Source organism: Bubalus bubalis, chromosome 12, assembly GCF_019923935.1.
Source record: "Bubalus bubalis isolate 160015118507 breed Murrah chromosome 12, NDDB_SH_1, whole genome shotgun sequence".
NCBI classification, from domain to species: Eukaryota; Metazoa; Chordata; class Mammalia; order Artiodactyla; family Bovidae; genus Bubalus; species Bubalus bubalis.
Window position 1 is genome coordinate 37,113,727 of NC_059168.1, and position 22,930 is coordinate 37,136,656.

At 39.6% G+C, this 22,930-nt stretch overlaps 1 protein-coding gene across 9 annotated transcripts in view; it reads left to right on the top strand.

Moving 5' to 3' along the window:
• The window catches only part of EML6 (EMAP like 6), a 288,870-nt gene that overhangs the window by 189,128 nt on the left and 76,812 nt on the right, over positions 1-22,930 (top strand). For all 9 annotated transcript variants that reach the window (XM_044925915.2, XM_025261030.3, XM_044925913.2 and 6 more), the window contains 5 exons: positions 60-246; positions 2,815-2,920; positions 9,381-9,474; positions 19,211-19,311; positions 20,803-21,005. In XM_044925915.2, the coding sequence (XP_044781850.1) occupies positions 60-246; positions 2,815-2,920; positions 9,381-9,474; positions 19,211-19,311; positions 20,803-21,005 (691 nt within the window). The remainder of the gene's footprint in view (positions 1-59; positions 247-2,814; positions 2,921-9,380; positions 9,475-19,210; positions 19,312-20,802; positions 21,006-22,930) is intronic.

Consider the following 22,930-nt stretch of genomic DNA (forward strand, 5'->3'; position numbering starts at 1 on the left):
CTGCTCTGTACATTCACTGCTTATTCAACTACTGTGCGTTTCTTGGACCTCTGCTTCAGTTACAGAGGCTACGATTGTAGAAACAATCTGTTCTACACACAAGCTGGAGAAGTGGTCTATCACATTGCTGCAGTTGCTGTCGTGTATAATAGGCAGCAGCACTCGCAGAGGCTGTACCTGGGACACGACGATGACATTCTCAGCCTGACCATTCATCCAGTGAAGGACTACGTGGCCACTGGGCAGGTATATATCTCCCCCGTAAGATGCGGATTTAGCTGAAGAGAGAGGATTTAGTTTTGAACTCAGTTTACACATAAGAAACTCAAGAAACACTTGGTAGAAATAAACCTGAGGTAGGAAGTTGAAGGTGCAGTGAATGCTGGATCATTTCATAATGGTGGGAAAAATCAACCAGTACATACCGGGGTTCCATCCCTGAGTTGGGAAGGTCCCCTGGAGAAGGACGTGGCAACCCACGCCAGTCTTCTTGCCTAGAGAGTCCCATGGACAGAGGAGCCTAGCAGGCTATTGTCCATAGGGTTGCAAAGAGTCGGACATGACTGAAGCGACTTAGCACAGCACAGGAAGTTGAAGGTGCAGTGAATACAGGATCATTTCATGATGATGGGAAAATCAACCAATACATACCAGAACTTTTGGGAAGCCTTTGAGGGATTCTTATTCTGACATGATGAAATCTGTGAACAGGATTAGGTGAAACTAAAATAATGTAAGTTCCATGAAGTCTTACTGTATTTACCTCCGTACTCAGAACTCAGTATATCCTAGGTACTCAAAACTGTTTACTGAATAAACCATATTTTAATACCAGTGTAACATCTAGTGTATAGTTATTGTCATAGAACTTAAAGTTGTATTAATTTGGGCTCATTCATTATTTTATATTTTAGCCTTCAAAAAACTAAATTTTATCTGAACCATCTTGGAATGCCTAAACCTTGGATTGAGTCTATAAGTGAAAAGCTGCTCAAAACAGAGCTCTGTGTTCAATTCAGCAAACAAAGAATCTGTTAAACTCAGATCTTGCTGGTAAAGCAGTAGTATTGTCAACAGTATTTTCAGTATTGTGCTCTTTTCTACCAGTGTTTAAGTTGCATTTTTATTTGGTTTTATCATGAGCTTTTAACTGTAGGAAATACTTCACCTGATCCTCAACATCAGAGTGGCGAATTCCAAGAAAAACTACTGGTATGAAGAGACCTGGGTTTGATTCCTGGGTTGGGAAGATCTCCTGGAGAAGGACGGCTACCCACTCCAGTATTCTGACCTGGAGAATTCCATGGACTATATAGTCCATGGAGTCGCAAAGAGTCAGAGACAACTGAGTGACTTTCCCTTTCCCTTTCCCTTTCATGAGGGTCAAAGATTAACATGAGACAACAAACTATTTCTGAGACTTGACAGGAGGTAGAAGTCTTTGAACAGGGTTTATAGCCTGATGTTCATAGCCATGGATGAAACTGAGGTATGTAGAGAGTCAGCCCCCAGAAATGTGCATTTGGTGGGGAAAGAGTTCATAGCTCTTATATTATTTGTAAAAGGATTACAATCCCCCAGAAGGAAAGAGCCATTAAGTTAAACATGATTTGCTCCTCTTCCAACTGTAAATTAGATCATCTATTCTGTCTTAGCTGACATTACATTTTATAAGTAATTGATCACTGCTTTGCCTTTTCACTCTTTCCTGCCCCCTGCCCCTTTTTTGTCTTTCTTAGAAACAGATGATGCCTGATTCATGGGTATTTAACATCCTTCCTTTGAAAGAAAAACCAGAGATTGGTTCTTTACCTAAACCCCTGAGAATCCACCACACTTTACACTGTAATTGGTGGGAAGCAGACCAGTATGCCAGTACCCCCTCCTGGGGTAATTGGGCCTCCACAGGCCAGTGTGAGAGTTGGGTGGACTCTGCTGAGTTACATGCATGACTTCATGTCCCATTTTTCCTTTTAGAGTCATCATACCCAACAAGGATTTTTTTCCCCCTGTGTATTATAAGTGTGGCGGCTTCCCTTGTAGCTCAGTCGGTAAAGAATCTGCCTGCAATGCAGGGGACCCAGGTTCGATTCCTTGGTTGGGAAGATCCCCTGGAGAAGGAAATGGCAACCCACTCCAGTATTCTTGCCTGGAGAATCCCATGGACAGAGGAACCTGGAGGGCTATAGTCCATGGGGTCACAAGAATCGGACACAACTTAGCGACTAAACCACCACCACCATTATAAGTGAGGAAAACCAATTTAGTGGTACAGTTTTATCTGTTATTGGGAATTGGTGTGATAGAAGCTTGTGTCCCCTTGAGGAGTAGCCACTTAATGACAGAGTTAAGCCTTGAAACTTTCACTTCCCAGGGGTAAAACTAGGGCCAGGCCTCCTTGAGATGGGTAGATAATTGGGGCAAGTAAAAGAGCTCTTAGGATAGACAGTGTCATGAAAATGAACAGCTGTGTTTTTTGATTAAGGAGTGGAATCGTGTAGAGTTGAGAAGGAGGGAAGGGAAGGATAGAACTGACAGAACAAAGCCCAGAAGACATTCGAACTAGAGTCTTAAATGTCCCTTAACTGGGAGCCATACACCAGGTCAGGCTCTTCTAGGACCCATCAAGACATTTAGACTCTTGGTTCCTCAGCTTCCTCTTCTGAGAAGCAGTGGAGTCGGACCAGAATATTTCCCAGGGTCTTCCTGCTCTCCACATATGTGGGGTTTTATTTCTGAGCAGCCCTTGACTCTAAGGAACAAAATCACTTTTATTATAATTTATAAGTTGTTAATAACACTCATCCTTTTAAGGTTGGAAGAGATGCAGCTATTCATGTCTGGGACACGCAGACTCTAAAATGTTTGTCACTGTTGAAAGGACAACATCAGAGAGGGGTGTGTGCCCTCGATTTCTCAGGTAAGCACCCGTTTGCCGCCAGAGTCACTGACAGATTGGTGGGAAGCAGACCAGTATGCCAGTACCACATTTACTTTGGGTTTTTTGAATCCTTTTATTTGGTTTAGTCCTGCTTGTAAGGAGTGAGCCCTTTGTGTGGCAGCTGCCCAGTCTTAGACTGGAAATCGGGTATGTGAATATCTCACTAAAAACGTGGCCTGTAGACCACGCCTCCTTTCCTCCTCTTCATTTCCTCTCTCCTGAGTCATTACCCAGAGCTCACCCTGTGTTCTGCATTTGCTTGAGAGATTTGAAATCCAGAGCAGCTGTTGCCACTGAAAGCTGTCGTTGCAAATGTCTGGCAGTGACTCAGAGCATCAATTTCATCTCTTTAAATAAATGGAAAGACAGCACTTGTGATTTAAAATATAAAGGACTAGAGGGAGGGCTGCAAATTCTCTGCAAAAGGCCACTTTACAACACTGGTGTTTTGAAAGTCAAATTTCATATTGAAAACATAGAACTGATGTTTCCATCTGTTTAACTTAAAATTTGAACACAGTGATGTTAATATACTAACCGATGAATAAAATTTTCTTCAGAGTAAGGCCATTTCTTTATGCTGGAATTGAAAAATGAGGGTTAAAACACAAAAGGTGTAAATTTTACCTAGAAATTTTTAGTAGTCCCAATTGTAAATATTAGATCTGTAGGAAAAATTTCTAACTTTCTACAGAAAACTGATTCTGTAATTTCTTTTTTTATAAATTCCACTCAAATGTGTACAATATGTATAATATTGGTTGTTAAATTCCATTTTACAACTCCAATCTCTCTCTTATATGCCTCCCTCTCTACTTTCCTCCCTCAAGCTGAACTTCCTCTCATCTGTGCCATGGTGGTTATGCTGGTCTCTTCCCATCCCCACTTCCTCCAGCCCATCCTGCCCCCTTCTGGAATCCTGTGGAAGTGCAGTAACATGTCGCTCCATGGACTCAGGCTGACTGACTCAAGGCTGAGCCCTTATTGAACTTTCATGGCCTCCCATGATCTGGCCTTGGTCTTCACTTGCAGTGTTTTCATCCACCACGCCAATCATGCTCCTTTACGTCTACCTATCTGGAGAGCCTAAATGTACTCATGCCCTTCTTTTTGCCTGTGTTCCATTTTCATGTGTCTTGTTTAAGTTTAACCATCCCTTAAGACCAAGCTGAAAGTTTTATACTCCAGCCTTCCAGGGAGAAATGCCCTGTCCCTCTGCACTGCTTAACCCATTTGTTGTTATTGCTCTTAGGGTACCTGTTAGAGTCCATGGGGTACTGTATTTGTGTTAGCATCTCCTATGGCCCTCTCAGAATGTAAACTACCCATCTAGCCCATCTCTCTGTTCCCCACTGAGCATGTTAGAGTGCTGTGTACACAGGGGCTACTCCAAAAATGCGAATGAATGAAGTTTTGCTTAATGAGCTCTGTCTTGCCTTTCACTACTGCTACTAGAACTTTACATGTAAACCATCTTTGGATGAAAATTACCTTTATTCTCTGACCAGTCACACAGTACAGGTTTGTGGGGATGTCATATGAACCTTCCCATATGCCCTAAACTGCTATACACGTAGTTTATCCCAGGCCCCTCAGATTGTTGCCTAGGATAGAGAAACCAGATACTCTAAGAAGAGGCTGAGAAGCGGATTCTGTCCCTGCTTCTAATTCTATTTTAGGCAAATTAAGAAATGCTCAGTAAATATTTTCTGCATAAAAAGATATTTCTGTTTTAACAATACACTCTCTATTCACCAGATAACAGTCACTAGGGAAGAGCCCATTTATGCAGCAAATGTGTTATTTTTGATTGTGAAAAATCACATTTTTGGTCTCAGAATTTAAATACCATGTTAATTTTATAAATGGTGCCCAAAAAGCTAGGTGATAGTTTGAGAAAGCACTACAAGTAAGGACTATTGAGGAAGTGGGAAAGTGTCTATTGTGTTTGATCCATCACCTTGTGTGGTTCCATGAAGATGAACTGTGGTTGATTGATCTTGGTGGTTTCTGTGGCCCTTCTGAAGGTGTGAGCTGAGCCTCTTCAGTTTAATTTATATTCATAGTCGTACCTTGTGTTATGATACAGCTTTAGTCTTAAACAGACACCTGCACAGCTTACATGTAATGAAGATCCAGAGAGTCTGATGGTATGGCTGAGGTCCAGAGCAGGGACCCAGGGCTCCTGGCTCTCAGTCCTGTAAAAAAGTCTCCAGGCCTGGGGCCATTGGGTGGCAGGAGCTGTGCCATCACTCTCCCTGCTCATCCTCCTGCCCCTTCCTGCCCCTGCCCCCCACCAGGGCTGGAGTGAACTTTTAGCAGGAGAGTCACTCAGCGTGATCCCTTTCTTCCTCACTGCCTCTAACCAATGGTCAGGGTTCCAGCCCCCCGCACCCCCATTCTCCAGTGTAAATGTGTCATGGGCACGGTAGTGCATAGAGGCTGCCACATGGGACGACCCCTCACCTCTGGTGAAAGAGACCCCTATGTTAGAATCGCCTCGAACCAAACACTTTTGTGAACTGCAGCAGGAACAACTATACCTTTCCTTTTGGGTACTTAAAGGAAACTGAGGAGTTTAAATCAACATGATGAGAGAGAAGTTTTACAGTTCCCGGTTTAACCATGTAAACAGGGTACCCACATTGGATATTATCTAGCCAGGGGCCTATCTGTGTGCCTCAGTGTACCCCCACACCCACCTATCTCTTATAAGTCGGCTCATCTTGGGGGATGTTGTGGAGACCTACTGATGATAGAAAGAAATTCTCATGGAAATACAAAGCAGGCACATTGTATGACAACTAGACAACAGATAAGCAGTTATCACTAGGAATTTGGATTAATCTATTCTTGCCCCTCTTCCGAAGCAAACAAAAAGAAGACATTTTTAATCAAAAACATTTCCAACAACATAACCCATACCTGTAAATTGTGTCAACAAGAAGGAATGAATTTATATTGTGTCACTTAATTGAGCAACTCTTTAACCTTGTGGATTTATTATCACTGTCTAGGGAAAATGGCAGAGAAGGCAATGGCACCCCACTCCAGTACTCTTGCCTGGAAAATCCCATGGATGGAGGAGCCTGGTGGGCTGCAGTCCATGGGGTTGCTGAGTCGGACTTTCACTTCTCACTTTCATGCATTGGAGAAGGCAATGGCACTCCACTCCAGTGTTCTTGCCTGGAGAATCCCAGGGACGGGGGAGCCTGGTGGGCTGCCGTCTATGGGGTCGCACAGAGTCAGACACGACTGAATCGACTTAGCAGCAGCAGCAGCAGGGAAAATGGAGGTTTTTGTTTCTGTGCTTGCAGTCAGGAAAGTGCTTCCACATGAATGGAAAACCGATTAGAAAGAAAAAGTTTAGCCACATACATATTTTCTACGCTAAATATCATCCTCATATTTTTAAAAACCTTCATTGCATAATAGTAATATCCACAAGGGCACATCTGAGATTGCTTGATTTCATTGTGCTTCAGTTCCAAAAACCTATGCATTTTTTATGAGTCCTGAATATAGGACCAACTTGTAATTGCCTGAATAAAATATTTCTCTTTCTAATTTGCCCTTTACTGTTGACATTAAGTGCCTCAGAATTATTTCTGGACTATGTCACAAAATATCCATAATTAATACATACTGTGACTAGAAAGGACATTTCCATATGTTTGAAAGTCAGAAACTCCAGCTAAATGGTCAAGGAACAATGGATTTTTCAAAGCTAAAGTCAAGCCTCTGTGAGGGGAAATAAAAACTGGGAAGAAATCCACTTCCCTGGTGACTCAGACAGTAAAGAATCTACCTGCAATGTGGGAGACCTGGGTTCTGTCCCTGGATTGGGAAAATTCCCTGGAGGAGGGCATGGCAACCCACTCCAGTATTCTTGCTAGGAGAATCCCCATGGACAGAGGAGCCTGTCAGGCTACCATCAATGGGGTCGCAAAGGAGCCTGTCAGGCTCCTCAATGGGGTCGCAAAGAGTCGGACATGACTGAGCAACTAAGCACAGCACAGTTATATTTCAAAACTGTGTGATATGTAGAAATCCCCCACACTTGCAGAATTCAAGAAAAAGTCACCATCCTAAAAGAAAATGTATGTTTGTTGAGGCATCTCTGGATTTGTTCTGGGGCTTCATTGCTACTAGGTCACAAATTGGGGTAGAAAGATGGTATAACTATGAAGACAAGCTGATGGGGCCTAATAGAAGGTCTAATAAAAATAAACAAAAAGCAAAAAAAAAAAAACAAACCTTACTCTAAGGCCTTTTTCAAAAGATGTAAAAAAATAAATAAAAGACTATCACTTAAAACGTGTGAACATTTGCATTAAGAAGGACATCTAATATAGCTACCCAGGTTACAAAAGAAAACAAAATATAGGATTTACAAATGCAAAAAAAAAGGGGGGGGAGACACTGAATATCTGTGCAGTGTTTTTGATTTAAAATTTCATGTAACAGAACATTCCCTCCATACCATCCATGGAGACATTCCATTTTTATCTCCCTCATCCTCCTAATGTCACCAGTATCATCAAAATTCACTGAAAAACATCTCAGTATGAGGATCATGTTGGAAATGTGATGCAAGTACTATAAGTACGTCTTAAGAGCTTACAATCTAAAAAGGGAACGAGAACTCTTCAATCAAAATCACCAAATACAGAGACATGCTAAAATAGAAACATAGCCAGGCCACACCAAGAGGTACTAGGAAAAGTCATGTTGGTAGTTCTGAACAAGAAGTCATCGCCAGTCCCTTCTTCCAAATGCATGAAAAGAGACCCGGCACAATTTAAATCCTGGTAACATTTAAGCATGAGGACATATTCATTATGATTTAGAAGACACATGTGTTTATAGTAGTCACTTCGTGGTCATTTAGGCCTTTAGCAAAGTGTTAATGTCTTCACCTAATACTATAGTCTAGGAGCTTGAAAGAGTTCATGTAACTTCCAAATCCTTGCCTCATACTTGGAAGCAGTAGAGGATTGGGGGGGATTTGGTTTGTTAAGCCAGGCTCTTCCTTTTTCTTACTTTCCTTTTTCCTCCAGAAAAGGAGCAGACTACTGTTCCTAGTTGGTTGAGGGATGGTCTCTGGATCAAGTAAGGTGACTCAGGGGTTGGACATGAGTTAACCAGCATTCGGGGAGGGTTACTAGCTATAGCAAATATGGATACAGAAGACCCAGTTAAATTTGAATTTTAGACAAGCAATGCATAATTTCTTCATATAAGTATGTCTCATGCAATGTAATATTCATGCAATATAATATTGCAAGGGACATACTTGTACTAAGAAATTATCCATTGCTTATATGAAATCCCAGTTTGACTAGGGCTCCTTTATATTTCCTGGCTACCCTAATTTGACATCTACCCCAGGGCTATCTTTGAAAATACCAGTTGAAATCCTGAGTGGGCTGTGTGAGAAGCCCACTCACATACTCATTTCTTTACCCTGTTAATAATGGTTCCCTGTTGTCAGAGAAGACACCCCGCTAAACTGAGGCTTGATAAACTTGGCCACCATCTCCAGCCTACTCCAAGCTGGGGAGGAGCTGCTGACCCAAGACGCTTCTCCTGTAAATCTAGCTCTGTGAGGTGGCAGCAAAGGAAAGATTTATTGACTGTACCTTTTCTTTGGTCTTGAAATGAAAAAGCGAATTAACTATTTTGATTTCAAATTCAATTATGTCTCATATATATTTTTTATTTGACAAACAGCCTGTCCAAATCATTGATAGTATTATAAATAATATTTAATACTAAGAGAAAATGCTCATCATATAACAAGTGGAAAAAAATAGTATGTTCACTATAATCCTGGTTTTGTTTTTTCAAAGCACATTTATGTAGGGAAACTTATTGATAAGATATGCATCAAATGTAGGCCTAAAAATTTGGAAAATTCTTAAATCTCCTCTGTATTTTCTCAATGTCCTACAGCAAACATATTACATTTGAAATAGGGAAAGTAAGAAGTTAAGACTTTTTAAATTATAAAGTCATTTTTTTGAAGGAATTTTCCAAGTTAAATTTAGTTTCTATAATGCTCTTATCTTGGAGGGTTAAATAGAACCAGTTTTTTAGAGCTCAGAATAGACTGAGAGTCACAAAGTTAAATGACTCTTCCAGTAAATGTCATGAGCTTTATCTGACACAAAATAGACAAGGTTTGGGGGACTTACTTGAGAAGCTCCCCCTAGCCCTGTGTCTGAGAGTGGAGTGTTGGATCAGCAATTCAGTTCAGCATCTACTTATTATACATTGAGAAGCTCCGCTATTAGCACTTACGCATTTCATTTAGTGAGATTCCTTTAGTGTATTCTTCTTCTAAGGTCAATTTCTTGTTCCTCTTTACAGTATATAAAATGTTTTGGTTTTTCATTGAAGAAATGAGTCATTTGACATTTATGTTGTTTTCATACAGCTGATGGAAAATGTCTGGTGTCGGTTGGTTTAGACGATTTTCACAGTATTGTGTTTTGGGACTGGAAAAAGGGAGAAAAGATAGCTACCACCAGGTAAGAAGCTGCCCGGGTCTTATAACATCCTGCCGATGATCACACTTCAGTAAATGTTAATAGTTTGCCTTCTCTGGTAAGATTTCATCTTCAAACTCAGATGAAGTTCACATCTTAACACCTAAATGAAAACATATTGTAATATTTCGTGGTGACAAACCTGACTTAGAGGAATTGATGTTTGTTTCAGGGAATTGAAGAATTCTGAAATCCTTTCCAGAGAGTTATCCACCACTTTGCTTTTAGTAGTCTACGCATTGTCTGTATCAGAGCTTTTTACCAGCAGTAGAAAAGCCACTTTTCTCAGCCTGTGCCTTGCCCCTTGTTTTTCAACTGTCTTAGCATCTGGTGAAGGACCGTCAATGTCACTGAAGTCAGCAGCATTTGTCATGAAGCTGTGGCATGCGGGAAAGGAGGCCCATCGTGTACATCTGCCACTCGCTTTCAAAGCAGGCAGATTGTTTCACTAATCTCCCTGTCTTATAAATAGACTTTCCAAGACCTACTGCCGTTTATAGACCACCTGTCCTCCCACACCCCAGCCTCCCTCCCTGCTGAATCAGCCCTAAGTCTGAACATTGCTTTCCATTCCTGCTTGCTTTGGGCTTAGCTGTTTGCCTGGCCATGGTCAGAGGTCAAAATAGTTGGCAACTAAGGACGATTTGTTGTCCAAGACATATTATCAGTATATCTCTCTATTGGTTCTTCCCTGTATAAACCAACTTCCTTTTTACCTTGCACCATAAAATCATTTTAAGTTGGTGGCTTTGAACTCCAGTATTCACTTTTTAAATTGATGTTTCCCTCTACAATATTAAATAGGGGGAAAGAGGGGTTTTCACAATTTGATTTAATGAATGAAGATCTATAAATCGCTGGAGAGTCAGAGGAGGAGCAGATGGAGTCTTGAGGACTCCAGCTGACCATCTTAGGATAAAAAAGGGAGCTTTTCTGATGACTGCTATTGAGATGGAATTCTTGGCAGCAAATGGCAGCTCATAAATCTGCCTACCCAAGCGGTTTTTCTTTTTGTCTCTCTAGTATTCCTCATGGTTTTATCACTCCCTGCTGATACTCATATTTAGCTTCTAATCAGAACTCTGCTTTCCTCCTAGATTAATATACTATATTTTACTTTAATATTTCTGCTAACTACCATTTGTATCATAGTTCATTTCAGGTAAAGCACATGTCTACATTTCAAAAGCCCCAGGAACTCAATTTCCCTACTAGAACACCCTCTGCAAATCTGATTGGCTTACTTGTACTCCAGAAACAGTAATAAAAGTGGAAGAAAGAAATATTAATATTTTAGAAGTATATATTTGATATGTTTGGTAGTGTTACTACTATTTAATTACCACAAAGCAACTTATCATTATGTTAATAATGCCATTTATTTTTGGAATTGCTCCCAAGCCACATGTCACATTGCCTGAAGAGGACACCTGCAGAATTACCCACAGAGAACAATTTCACAGATGTAACATTCATCCAGTGCTCTTTCCAGGAAGGTGTGTCAAAGATTGTTAAAGTTCTTTGGTTGAATACTAGATTTTTAAGCAATAAATAATATTTATACAATATTAAAACAATCATAGATATTTATGTAAATAAGTAACCAAACAAAAAAAATTAAAATTCTACTTATGGCCTGAGGATTGGACTGCTTAAAGATACAAACGTTAAACACAGGACCATGAAAGAAGTGACAAAGAAAAAGGAGTAATACTTCACTCACGGGACCTTACTGACTCCCGGGAGCCATCGTAGCTCCTCCAAGGGTCTCATTTACTCTCAGAGGATGGCTAACTCAGTGATATCCTTCACTCTGCTCTTCTGTGTCTCGGTCATTGCCACCATCACCTAGCCAGGCTCAACAGCAGACCTGCATCCCGCAGGTTGTGGGTTCTGGCAGGCAATATTCCACAGTAGTGCCCATGACCCAGGGTATGAGATTCCCCATGAGAGGAGGGGCATAGTTCATGGCTGAGACGGTATCACCTGTGGTGCTGCTGCTGCCTGAGGCTCACGTCTGCCCCCCTCCAAATAGCCACCCGTAGTTGTGAGCGTGTTTAAGTGAACCTACGTTTTCATCCGCTCATAGAAATCAGACAGGTTCAGATATAGCCCATAAAGATCTTATTACAGATTTTGATGAGACTTGAACCAATCTCCTTGCACACTTTTTTGTTGATCTTTGCTAATTTTCATGAATGACTTCAGTCACCTCCATTACAAATGAATTGTTTATAGTCTCTTTTTCTTTTTCAAGGTTGGTATACAAGTAACCCATTTAACAACCAAGAGCAGTCTCTTATGGGCAGTAATGAAATAGCCTGATACCAGTGTCACTCAGGACAGAACAAAAAGGCAATTGATCAGGCACTTCCATATCCCTTTTTTTGGATTTCTATCACACCAGTGACAAGACCAGGGACAATGACTTTTATTAACAAACTTCATCTCAGAAGTTTGAACAGTGGGGACCTTAGGCAAAAGGTACAAGTTATCATGGTGTGCATAACAAGAATACTTCAACATTGAAAAGTACTTGTGTTTTTACTTTTAGGGACAAAACACAGGGCCATGTGGAGCATGTAAATGTACTTTCAGAGTATGCACTTCTGTTTTAGCTCTGCTGCTTGATCTAGTGTAAGTCCCTACCCTTACATACATTTAGTGAATGTGATCAAGTCTCCTGAATATGAAAGTGACACCTTTCTTTTTTTTTAAATATGGATCTCTTTTTAAAATAACATATATTAATTGTCTTCTGTTTTCAAAATAATACATGATTATAGAAAAGTTAGCACAGAAAATCTCCAAGAAGAAAATGATTCATAATTCTACTACCCAGACATAGCTATGGCTAACATTTTTAGCCTGTATTCTTTGATATATATTCTGTGGGTATTTTTATCTGTTTTATTCATATATGGAATATTATACATATTGCTCTGTAACTTGCTTTTTTTTCCCCACTCACCAATATATCATCTCCCTTTCTTCTTCTCATTGTTCCCTGGCTTATTCTTTGTTATTCTGTATTATAAACTATTTTCAATCTTGGGCTGAGACATAAATCAAATAGTCAGCCTTCCAGTTGTGGGTTACCTTTGCATATGGCCCTCCCTGGTAAATTACCTTTGACACAGGCATAGGGACTTGCCCTGTATTAGGGCAGCAGTACTGACTCTCCCACATTCTTATTCCATCAGTTGTAGGACACGAAACTCTTTCCGTTTTGTTTTTCTTATACACACACACACACACACAGAATTGTAGGCAACTTCCATACAAATTTAACACATGTCTAAAGGAAAAAAATGACAGAGGTAATTCAGTGAGTGTTCTTTATTTAGGTGTTGACATTGACATGCCATCATCAGTCAGTTTAGAATTTTAGCCACAAGAGAAACAACACTGGGGTTTTTATGACATCAAGAAATTAGATGAAGACTAAAATGTGCAGATATGCAGATGACACCACCTTTATGGCAGAAAGTGAAGAGGAACTGAAGAGCCTTTTGATGAAAGTGAAAGCAGAGAGTGAAAAAGCTGGCTAAAAACTCAACATTCAAAAAACGAAGAGCATGGCATCCAGTCTCATCACTTCATGGCAAATAGATGGGGAAACAATGGAAACAGTGACAGACTTTATTTTCTTGGGCTCCAAAATCACTGCAGATGGTGACTGTAGCCATGAAATTAAAAGACGCTTGCTCCTTGGAAGAAAAGCTATAACCAACCTAGACAGCATATTGAAAACCAGAGATATTACTTTGCCGACAAAGGTCTATCTAGTCAAAGCTAAGGTTTTTCCAGTAGTCATATATGGATGTGAGAACTGGACTATAAAGAAAGCTGAGTGCCAAAGAATTGATGCTTTTGAACTGTGGTGTTGGAGGAGACTCTTGAGAGTCCCTTGGACTGCAAGGAGATCAAACCAGTCCATCCTAAAGGAAATCAGTCCTGAATATTCATTGGAAGGACTGATGTTGAAGCTGAAACTCCAGTACTTGGCCACCTGATGCAAAGAGCTGACTCGTTGGAAAAGACCCTGATGCTGGGAAAGATTGAAGGCAGGAGGAGAAGGGGATAACAGAGGATGAGATGGTTGGATGGCATCACTGACTCGATGGACTTGAGTTTGAGCAAGCTCTGGGAGTTGGTGATGGACAGGGAAGCCTGGCGTGCTGCAGTGCATGGGGTCACAGAGTTGAATATGACTGAGCAATTGAACTGAACTGAAAATGTGCTCTCCAAAAAGATTTTTCCAACTGTTTAATTGTTTGCCATTGTATAGACATGAGCAAGCAAAGCAATGCTCTTTTATATGTAGGGGATATAATTTGTGATATCTGTGATATCTCACTTTTCATTTCAGTTTTCTCTAGCATCTTCTCTCTAAAGTTTATGTTAATAATTTATACATTCTTTGTATCAATGTCTATTTAGATGTTTTGTCCATTTTTAATTGGGTTATTTGCGTTTTAATTATTGAGTTGTAATTTTTTCTAAAAATATATCCTGGATATCATATCAGATCAGATCAGATCAGTCGCTCAGTCGTGTCTGACTCTTTGCGACCCCATGAATCGCAGCACGCCAGGCCTCCCTGTCCATCACCAACTCCTGGAGTTCACTCAGACTCACGTCCATCGAGTCAGTGATGCCATCCAGCCATCTCATCCTCTGTTGTCCCCTTCTCCTCCTGCCCCCAATCCCTCCCAGCATCAGAGTCTTTTCCAATGAGTCAACTCTTCCCATGAGGTGGCCAAAGTACTGGAGTTTCAGCTTTAGCATCATTCCCTCCAAAGGATATCAGTCCCTTATCAAATATATGATTTGCAGATATTTTCTCCTAAGTTCAGTTTTTCAGTCAAGAGCATGAGCACATCTAATCCATACTTCATGTTTGACTCTATCAGAAGCAGCATAATCAGTGCCATGCCAGAGGGTAGGGGCAGTGGGAGCAGTACCTGCCAGGTACAAGCAGTAGTGCTTGTGATATCTGTAGGAATTTTTTTAAGAATAATAAAACCAACTAAAAGTAAGTCTGTTTTATTATTCCCCTGAGCCAGCAATTCTAAACAGTGACAGGGATGGAATTCCTCTTTCTCAGGGCAGATCACCATTCCAGTCTACCCCATGGTACGCCACTGCCCCCATATGTCTGGTTCTCCAACTCTTAGTAATATTCAGCTCTATTGTGGTTTCTAGCAGTATCAGCCTCATCCTCCCATTAGAAAGCTTCCTATCAATGTGTTATCTAATGGTTGGACCTCCATTTACAACTCTGGGCTAAATTGATTATTTAATTAAGGGTTAAAGATGATAATTTTCTAATTCTATTATTCATTCTTCATACTAGCTAGAATTCTTCTATAAAGAAGAGTTTCCCCCCATGAACCACTTGGTTTCTCTGAAATACACTTCATGCAGGAAGTAGTCCTGTAAATATTAGGGTTATTTGTCTGTTGTCTCTAGCTTACAGGCATTTCACCTAGTTTGTCATTTGTCTTTTGAGTTTGCTATGATGTTTTTCATCATGCAAAGGCTTTTATTTTTATGTGGTCAAATTTAGCAATATTGACTGCTTCAAGATTTTGAGACTAAGAAAAGTGTTCCCTGTCCTCAGGTTCAAAGGAAATCACTCATGATTTCTTCTAATCTGCCATCACTCCATCGTTACATTTAGATCTCTAAATCATTTGGAATTTATCCCAGTGTCTGTCTATTTCAAAACACAGATTCAATTTTATCCTTTCTCCTTAGAGCTATCAAGGTATTCCAAATACTATTTTTCTTTTCCCTTTTATATAGACTTTATTTTTTAAAGCTGCTGCTGCTGCTGCTGCTGCTAAGTCGCTTCAGTCGTGTCCGACTCTGTGCGACCCCATAGACGGCAGCCCACCAGGCTCCACCACCCCTGGGATTCTCCAGGCAAGAACACTGGAGTGGGTTGCCATTTCCTTCTCCAGTGCATGAAAGTGGAAAGTGAAAGTGAAGTCGCTCAGTCGTGTCTGACTCTTAGCGACCCCATGGACTGCAGCCTACCAGGATCCTCTGCCCGTGGGAGTTTCCAGGCAAGAGTACTGGAGTGGGGTGCCATTGCCTTAAATCAGGTTTAAGCTAATAGAAAAATTGTACAGATAATAGAGTTCCCATATGTCCACTATTCCAGCCTCCTTCAAATCCACACCTGGCACCAGAGTGGTACATTTGTTATAACAGATGAAGCTACATTGACACATCATTGTCACCCAAAGTCCACAGTCCACATTAGGGTTCACTCTTGGTGTTGCACATTCTGTGAGTCTTGACACATGTGTGATGACTTGTGTCTGCCATTATAGTATCATGCAGAATAGTTTCACTTCCCTAGAAATCCTCTGTGCTCTGCTCCTCTCTATCCTGGAAACCATTCATTTTTTTAACTGTCTCCCTAGTTTTGCCTTTTCCGGAAAATCAGTTAGTTGGAATCATATAATATATAGCCTTTTCAGATCGGCTTCTTTCACTTAGTAGTATCCATTTAAAGTTCCCCTATGTCTCTTCATGGTTTGATAGCTCGTTTTTTATTTTATTTTATTTTTTGTAATTTAAATTTATTTATTTTAATTGAAGGCTAATTACTTTACAATATTGTATTGGTTTTGCCTACATACATCAACATGAATCCGCCACACGTGTTCCCCATCCTGAACCCCCCCCCTCCTCCCTCCCCATACCATCCCTCTGGGTCATCCCAGTGCACCAGCCCCAAGCATCCTGTATCCTGCATCAAACCTGGACTGGCGATTAGTTTCTTATATGATATTATACACATTTCAGTGCCATTCTCCCAAATCATCCCACCCTCTCCCTCTCCCACAGAGTCCAAAAGACTGTTCTGTACATCTGTGTCTCTTTTGCTGTCTCACATACAGGGTTATCATTACCATCTTTCTAAATTCCATATATATGTGTTAGTATACCGTATTGGTGTTTTTCTTTCTGGCTTACTTCACTCTGTATAATAGGCTCCAGTTTCATCCACCTCATTAGAACTGATTCAAATGTATTCTTTTTAATGGCTGAGTAATACTCCATTGTGTATATGTACCGCAGCCTTCTTATCCATTCATCTGCTGATGGACATCTAGGTTGCTTCCATGTCCTGGCTATTATAAAGAGTCCTGCGATGAACACTGGGGTACATGTGTCTCTTTCAATTCTGGTTTCCTCGGTGTGTATGCCCAGCATTTCTTTTTAGCACCGAATAATACTCCGTTCTCTGAATATGCCACAGTTTGTTTTATCCATTCACCTGAAGAACGTCTTGGTTGCTTCCAAGTTTTGGCAGTTATGTTTAAAGCTGCCATAAGCATCCATGTGCAGGTTTTTGTGTGGACGTAAGTTTCCAACTCCTTTGGATAAATACTAAGGAACGTGATTGCTGGATCTATGGTAAGAATATGTTTCGTCTTGTAAGAAACTACCAAAATGTCTTCCAAAGTAACTGTACCATTTTGCATTCCCACCAACAATGATTGAGAATTCCTGTTACTCCGCATCCTTGCCCGCATTTAGTAGCATACACCATTTATTTTAAGTATGCATTTCACCCCGCCCCCCACATTGATTTGAGACCTGTCTGTAGTATGTGCTACATTTTAATATTCATTTGGGTCTCTTTCTAGATTTTCTGTTTTACCATTAGCTTGTCAGTCACTTGTGCACCAATACCACACAGTTTTAATCATGGAGGTTTTATAAGTTATTTTAATACCTAGGAGAGCTACTCTTCCCATTTAGCTTTTCTTTTTCAGAGTTTTCTTGGCCATACTGTTGTTTTATTCTTCCATAAGAACTCTAAAATCAGGATGTCTAGCTCCAAATTAAAGACCAGACACTCTTATCTGAAAAGAGCAATAGAATATGAAAAGAGGAATAGCAAATGCTCTTATCTTTTGGAATCAGGTTGAATTCATAAACAAATCTAGAATTAACATCTTTATGATTGAGTTTTCCAGCTGAAGAACAGGGAATGTTTTTGTATGTATATTACCTATATGGGGTGTTTTTTCCCTTGTTGTTATACTCATTTATGTTAGTGCACAGTTCCTGTTAAACGTATGCCTTGATATTTTTGTTGTTTTAAATATAGTCCTTTCTTCCAATGTATTTTTCAACTGGATAATGTAAATATATATTAAGGTTATTGACTCTGTATTTAATTTTATGTACTGTAAAAATCCTAAATTATCTTATTTGTAGTTGTTTTTGCTTTAGACATGGAATTATATCATTTGCAGATAGAAATAGTTTTACCTCTTACATTCTAGCTCCTGTGTCTTTAATATTTTAGACCTTGTCTAATTGCATTAGATAATATGTTCAGTATGATGTTAATTGTAGGGGTGACAGTCTTGTTCCTGACTTTATTGGGAATAACATGAAGTAAGAGTCTGACTTTCATCAGGAATCGCATTAAGTAAGAATCTGACTTTCAAGTTCACACATGTACAAGCACACCAAGGAGAAGCTACTATTCGAGCACATTCTGTTTTAAAAGAAAAGATAGTGGCACATAACATTGAAGAGACAGTCTGTGTATAGTTGGTCTCGAATGAATCTGTGTTTCTCAGTGAGAGTTAGGAGCTGCATGGAATTATAAAAGTCCAAGAGAAATTCTAAAGCATCCATTAATTCCTACTTTATTGAGTGTTAGTTGAGTACTTTTTAAAGTCATAAGTGACCATTAGATTTTTTGTGAAATACCTTTTTGGCATCATTGAAAATGATAACATAATTTTTCTCACATATTAATATGATGAATTGTACTGTTTGATTCCTTAATAATGAAGCACCCTTGAATTTGGTCATAGTGTACTATTTTGTTAATGTGTTGTTGGAGTCTCTTTGCTAATATTTTAAGATTTTTTAATCTGTATTCATAAGGGCAATTAGTCATGTTCATTTTTATCAATAGCTTTTCCTTTAATAGTAAAAGTTAGGTCCTAATATATCAGAGAAGACCATCACATAGTCCATTAAGATCAGTAAATCCTTAAATTTAATGTGATTACTTTATACTCTGAAACAGAAATTTCCCAGGCACGGTGTAATGCCAGTTTACAGCTGCAGCCTACAGTCAGTCCTCATTTCTATATTTGTCCTTCTGCCTCTTGGGTTATAAACTTAGATTTCTGAATGCATAGCACCCTTGAGGGCCTTAAATTAATATGACATCCGTTGTCTCTCCATGAATGTAAGCCAGGGTCTTCAGTTTCTCATGAATACATTTCTAGCTGAAACTCTGTTTAACCCAAAGTTATGCCTTCCACAGCAAGAATATTTCATTTGAAGTTTCTCATTAATACCCTTTTACAATATATTCTACAAGATCTCTGTGTGCTAAGGATTAAATTCTATAGTGGCAGCATTAATTTTATATTATGGAGACATTCTGATCCATTTTAAATGTTTCATTAATTTGTTTGAAGCATAATTAGTAGACTCTAGTAGCAATGTTAGGGTAAAAAGGGCTCAAATATGCAAAGAAAAGCCAAAGCTCGTTATTTTAATTCACACCCCACCATGTGTATCTTAAATAATCTTCTAGCAGTAATTTACTTGTCCTATTAGATGTGCTTACTTAAAGTGAAACCAAATGCATGCTCTAAATAAAACTCTCTAGAAATGCTTTCATCAAGACTAGGGTTTTCCCCCTGTTTGTGTCTTACAGAGGACATAAAGATAAGATATTTGTGGTAAAGTGTAATCCACACCATGTTGACAGATTGGTAACAGTTGGGATCAAGCACATCAGATTCTGGCAACAAGCAGGTATTGTTTGGGTTTATCACTTATGTGGTTGAAAGTTTTACTGTAGCTGGGAAAAAAAAAACCCACCAGCACTACCTAGCCTCTCTCTGCAATCTAAAATTAAAATATGCCTAAAAGATGTTTGCTCCCAAACAACGTCTGAGCTGTGAAGCTTAGAACACTCTGTGTGATGCTATGCATATTCATCAGTGTCTAGAGAGTTTTAGAAATGTTGTGCTCTGAAAATAGTTATTTTTATGTTCCATCATTGTTCTGAAAGCAGCGATTATGTTGGACTACTGAGCAGGAAATAATCACTTTAGTTGGGTGGACAAAATTTTTAGTATTTTGAGGGTTCTCTTATAATTTTATCACTACATTTAGCACATGAATTAACCCCTGACACACACACTACACTGTACACTATGCACAGTAAGTGGTCAAAGTAAATACTTGTGGTTTATAATGCTGATAATAAGGATGAGTAAATAATAGGACAAAACATGGAAGAATATCTTATTCTTCTAATAAGTCAGACCTTTTTATTAGGATTGTTTCTGAATTTTTAGTTTTGGCTTTGGTATCAAGCCCAGTCTTTTACTGGACAAAACATAAATAAGCTGCTGCTTCAGTGCTTTCTGCTTTTGAAGAAAAGGTCACGGCGCCCACCATGTCTGGAGAGTCAGCCTGCACACAGCTGTCTGGAATGAGTTTAGGTTTCTCAGTGCTGGTCAGAAAGTTCAGGGAGATGTGAATATATGAGGAACAAACCTGATGTTCTTCTCCTACACAGTGATTCAGTTTTCTCACCTTGAAGTGGCCATAATAAAAATCAAGGCAAAAGATACACAAAACACATTTACATTTTACATTACAGCTGCTGCTGTTTTCATCCTTTGGTCAGCATTCAAGAAGACTTGTCTGGCTTGCTGGGGCACTTAGTCACTCCTCACTCTGGCTGGCACAGACCTTGCGCTGAGCCTTGCTTAGAGGATTATGTCACATTCTCTCCCCAGCCAGATCTTGAGTTCCTTGAAGGCCGAAACTGTTTCTTTTCACCTATATAGCCCAATGTCGACCACTATGCCTGCCACAAAGTAGGGATTCAATAAGCACTGAATTAATGCGTGAAGGAGAAAACCTTTTATAATGTTTTTGTTCTGATGTTTTCTGCCATTTTTATACACCTTTATGTAGACACATGGGACTTCCCAGGTGGCTCAGTGGTAAAGAATCCACCTGGGATGCAGGAGACACAGGTTTGATCCGAGTCAGGATGATACCCTGGAGAAGGAAATGACAACCCCTGCCAGTATTCTTGCCTGAGAAATCCCATGGACAGTGGAGCCTGATGGGCTATAGTCCATAGGGTCGCAAAAAAGTCAGACATGACTTAGCAACTAAACAAAGCAATGTAGACACAGTGGATTTTTCACTGAAGATAGTCATTCTAAATGCTCATAGAAGGTGTCAGTTTTTCAAAAAGTATTAAGTATTCTTGGTCCACTCCAGGTGGGGGCTTCACCTCTAAGAGAGGAATTTTTGGAAGTGTTGGAAAATTGGAAACAATGATGTGTGTTTCTTATGGGAGAATGGAAGATCTGGTGTTCTCAGGAGCAGCTACTGGAGATATTTTTATTTGGAAAGATATTTTCCTACTGAAGACAGTGAAAGCTCATGACGGGCCTGTGTTTGCTATGTATGCATTGGATAAGGTATGGTCTATTTTTCTCATTAGCTTTCTAGAACTTTAAATTAGGCCTAGCATGGTCCACACCAAGAGGATGCCTGTGTGTAAAAACAGTGCTCTCTGAATTAGGATGTAGTTGTCATGGATGGAGGCGAAGCACAGGTGGTCTTTTAATTTCTCTTTTGCTTATAATTATTTCTTTATGTACAGTTTGTCTCCTCTTTTTTTCATGCTTATTCTTCCTGGCTGTCTCTCCTAAGAACGCCTTAAGAAGTGCTGAGATAAATGTAGGCACACAGTAGCAAGAGTCCGAGAAATATTTCTACACAGTCTTCCTCCTCAGTGGCATAATGAGCAGAGACCTGGAAGTGTCTAGTAGCTGAATTATTGTCCTTTCCATCAATTTGACCTGAAGTTATGTTGATAACCAGCTTGTCCCTGTGTAGACAGGCTCAGCTTTAATAAGCATGTCAGAGTCCTGGCTGTGTTAGTCAGGTTCCTCCAGAGAAACAGAACCAGTAGGATGTAGATATAGACAGAGATATACATGTACAAAAAGGAGACTTATTAAAGGAATTGGTTCATGTGGTTTTGGAGGCTGAGAAGTCTCACTAAGCCATCTGCAAACTGGAGACCCAGAAAAGCTGATGGTGTAATTGAGTTCAAGTCCAAGGGCCTGAGGACCAGAGAAGCCAATGTTGTAAATCCTAGTCTGCTGGGAAAAGATAAGATGTCCCTGCTCAATCAATCAGAATAAAAGGAGGGCAGTTTTGTCCTTCCTCTACCTTTTGTTTTATTCAGGCTCTCAAAGGATTAGATGATGTCCACCCACATTGGGCAGGGCAGCTTAATGAGTCTGCCAGTTCAAATACTGATCTTATCCAGAAACACCATCACAGACACACACAGGAGTCATGTTTAATCTGAGTACCCTGCAGCCAGTCAGTTGGCACACAAGGTTAACCATCACACCAGCTGTATTTCTACTCGGGCTCATCTTTGTCCTGACCTGTCCCGCTAACCTCCTGCCTTTCGGTGTTGTTGTTCTTGTTCTTTCTAAATAAAGACCACACTGGGGACTTCCCTGGCAGTACGGTGTTTAGGACACCATGGCTCCACTGCAGAGGGCACAGGTACCATCTCTAGTCAGGGCACTAAGATCCCATATGTTCAACGTATGGCCAAAAAAAAATTCTGTTTAATTTAAAAAGATCATACTTACCTTCAGCGCTCTTGAAACACTTCCTTCAATCAATTTGCCAGAAAATAGAAGTGTTTTATTCACTGCTAGTTTGCTGATGGTACCAGTTTATGTATGTTCTCTGACCTCCAAACAGCCTAAGCCACCCAATACAGCATATTAAGAGAAGATTCATTTTGCATTTGCTTATTCCCAGGTAAATATGCTGATTCTGCTATAGAAGTAGGTTCTGGTTAGATGTGTAATTACAATGATTGTTTTAGTGGTAAAGCTGTTTTTCACTAGCAAATTTGTTTTGTTTAAACTGAAAATTTTAGAAAAGATTAAAGCAGAAAGAAAATTTTTGCAGGCCCAGAAGTTGATGTGATATAGCATGTTTAAACTCTTTTATTGCTTAGTACTTTAAGCTTAAAGATCATGGGAAAAGGCAGGAATATCATATTATAATATACTGCATTTAGACTTAATTTTGGAAGTAAATGTCTATAGGTTCACAATCTATAATGAGGATAAATAAGGATATTTAAGATATTTAATGTAATAACTTCAAAATATTATTTCCTTTTCAACATCATTGAAATGAAGTAAATTAAAAGTTTTTGAAAAAACAGAATGAATTACTCAGTAATTTTCTTTTTAAAAAATTTCTCAGAACAGTTGGTAGTTGCCAGAAAGGAAAACTAATAAGGCCAAGAAATCATAAACTTAGAATAAGAATAAAGATCATTGTCTAGCAAAAAAATATCCAA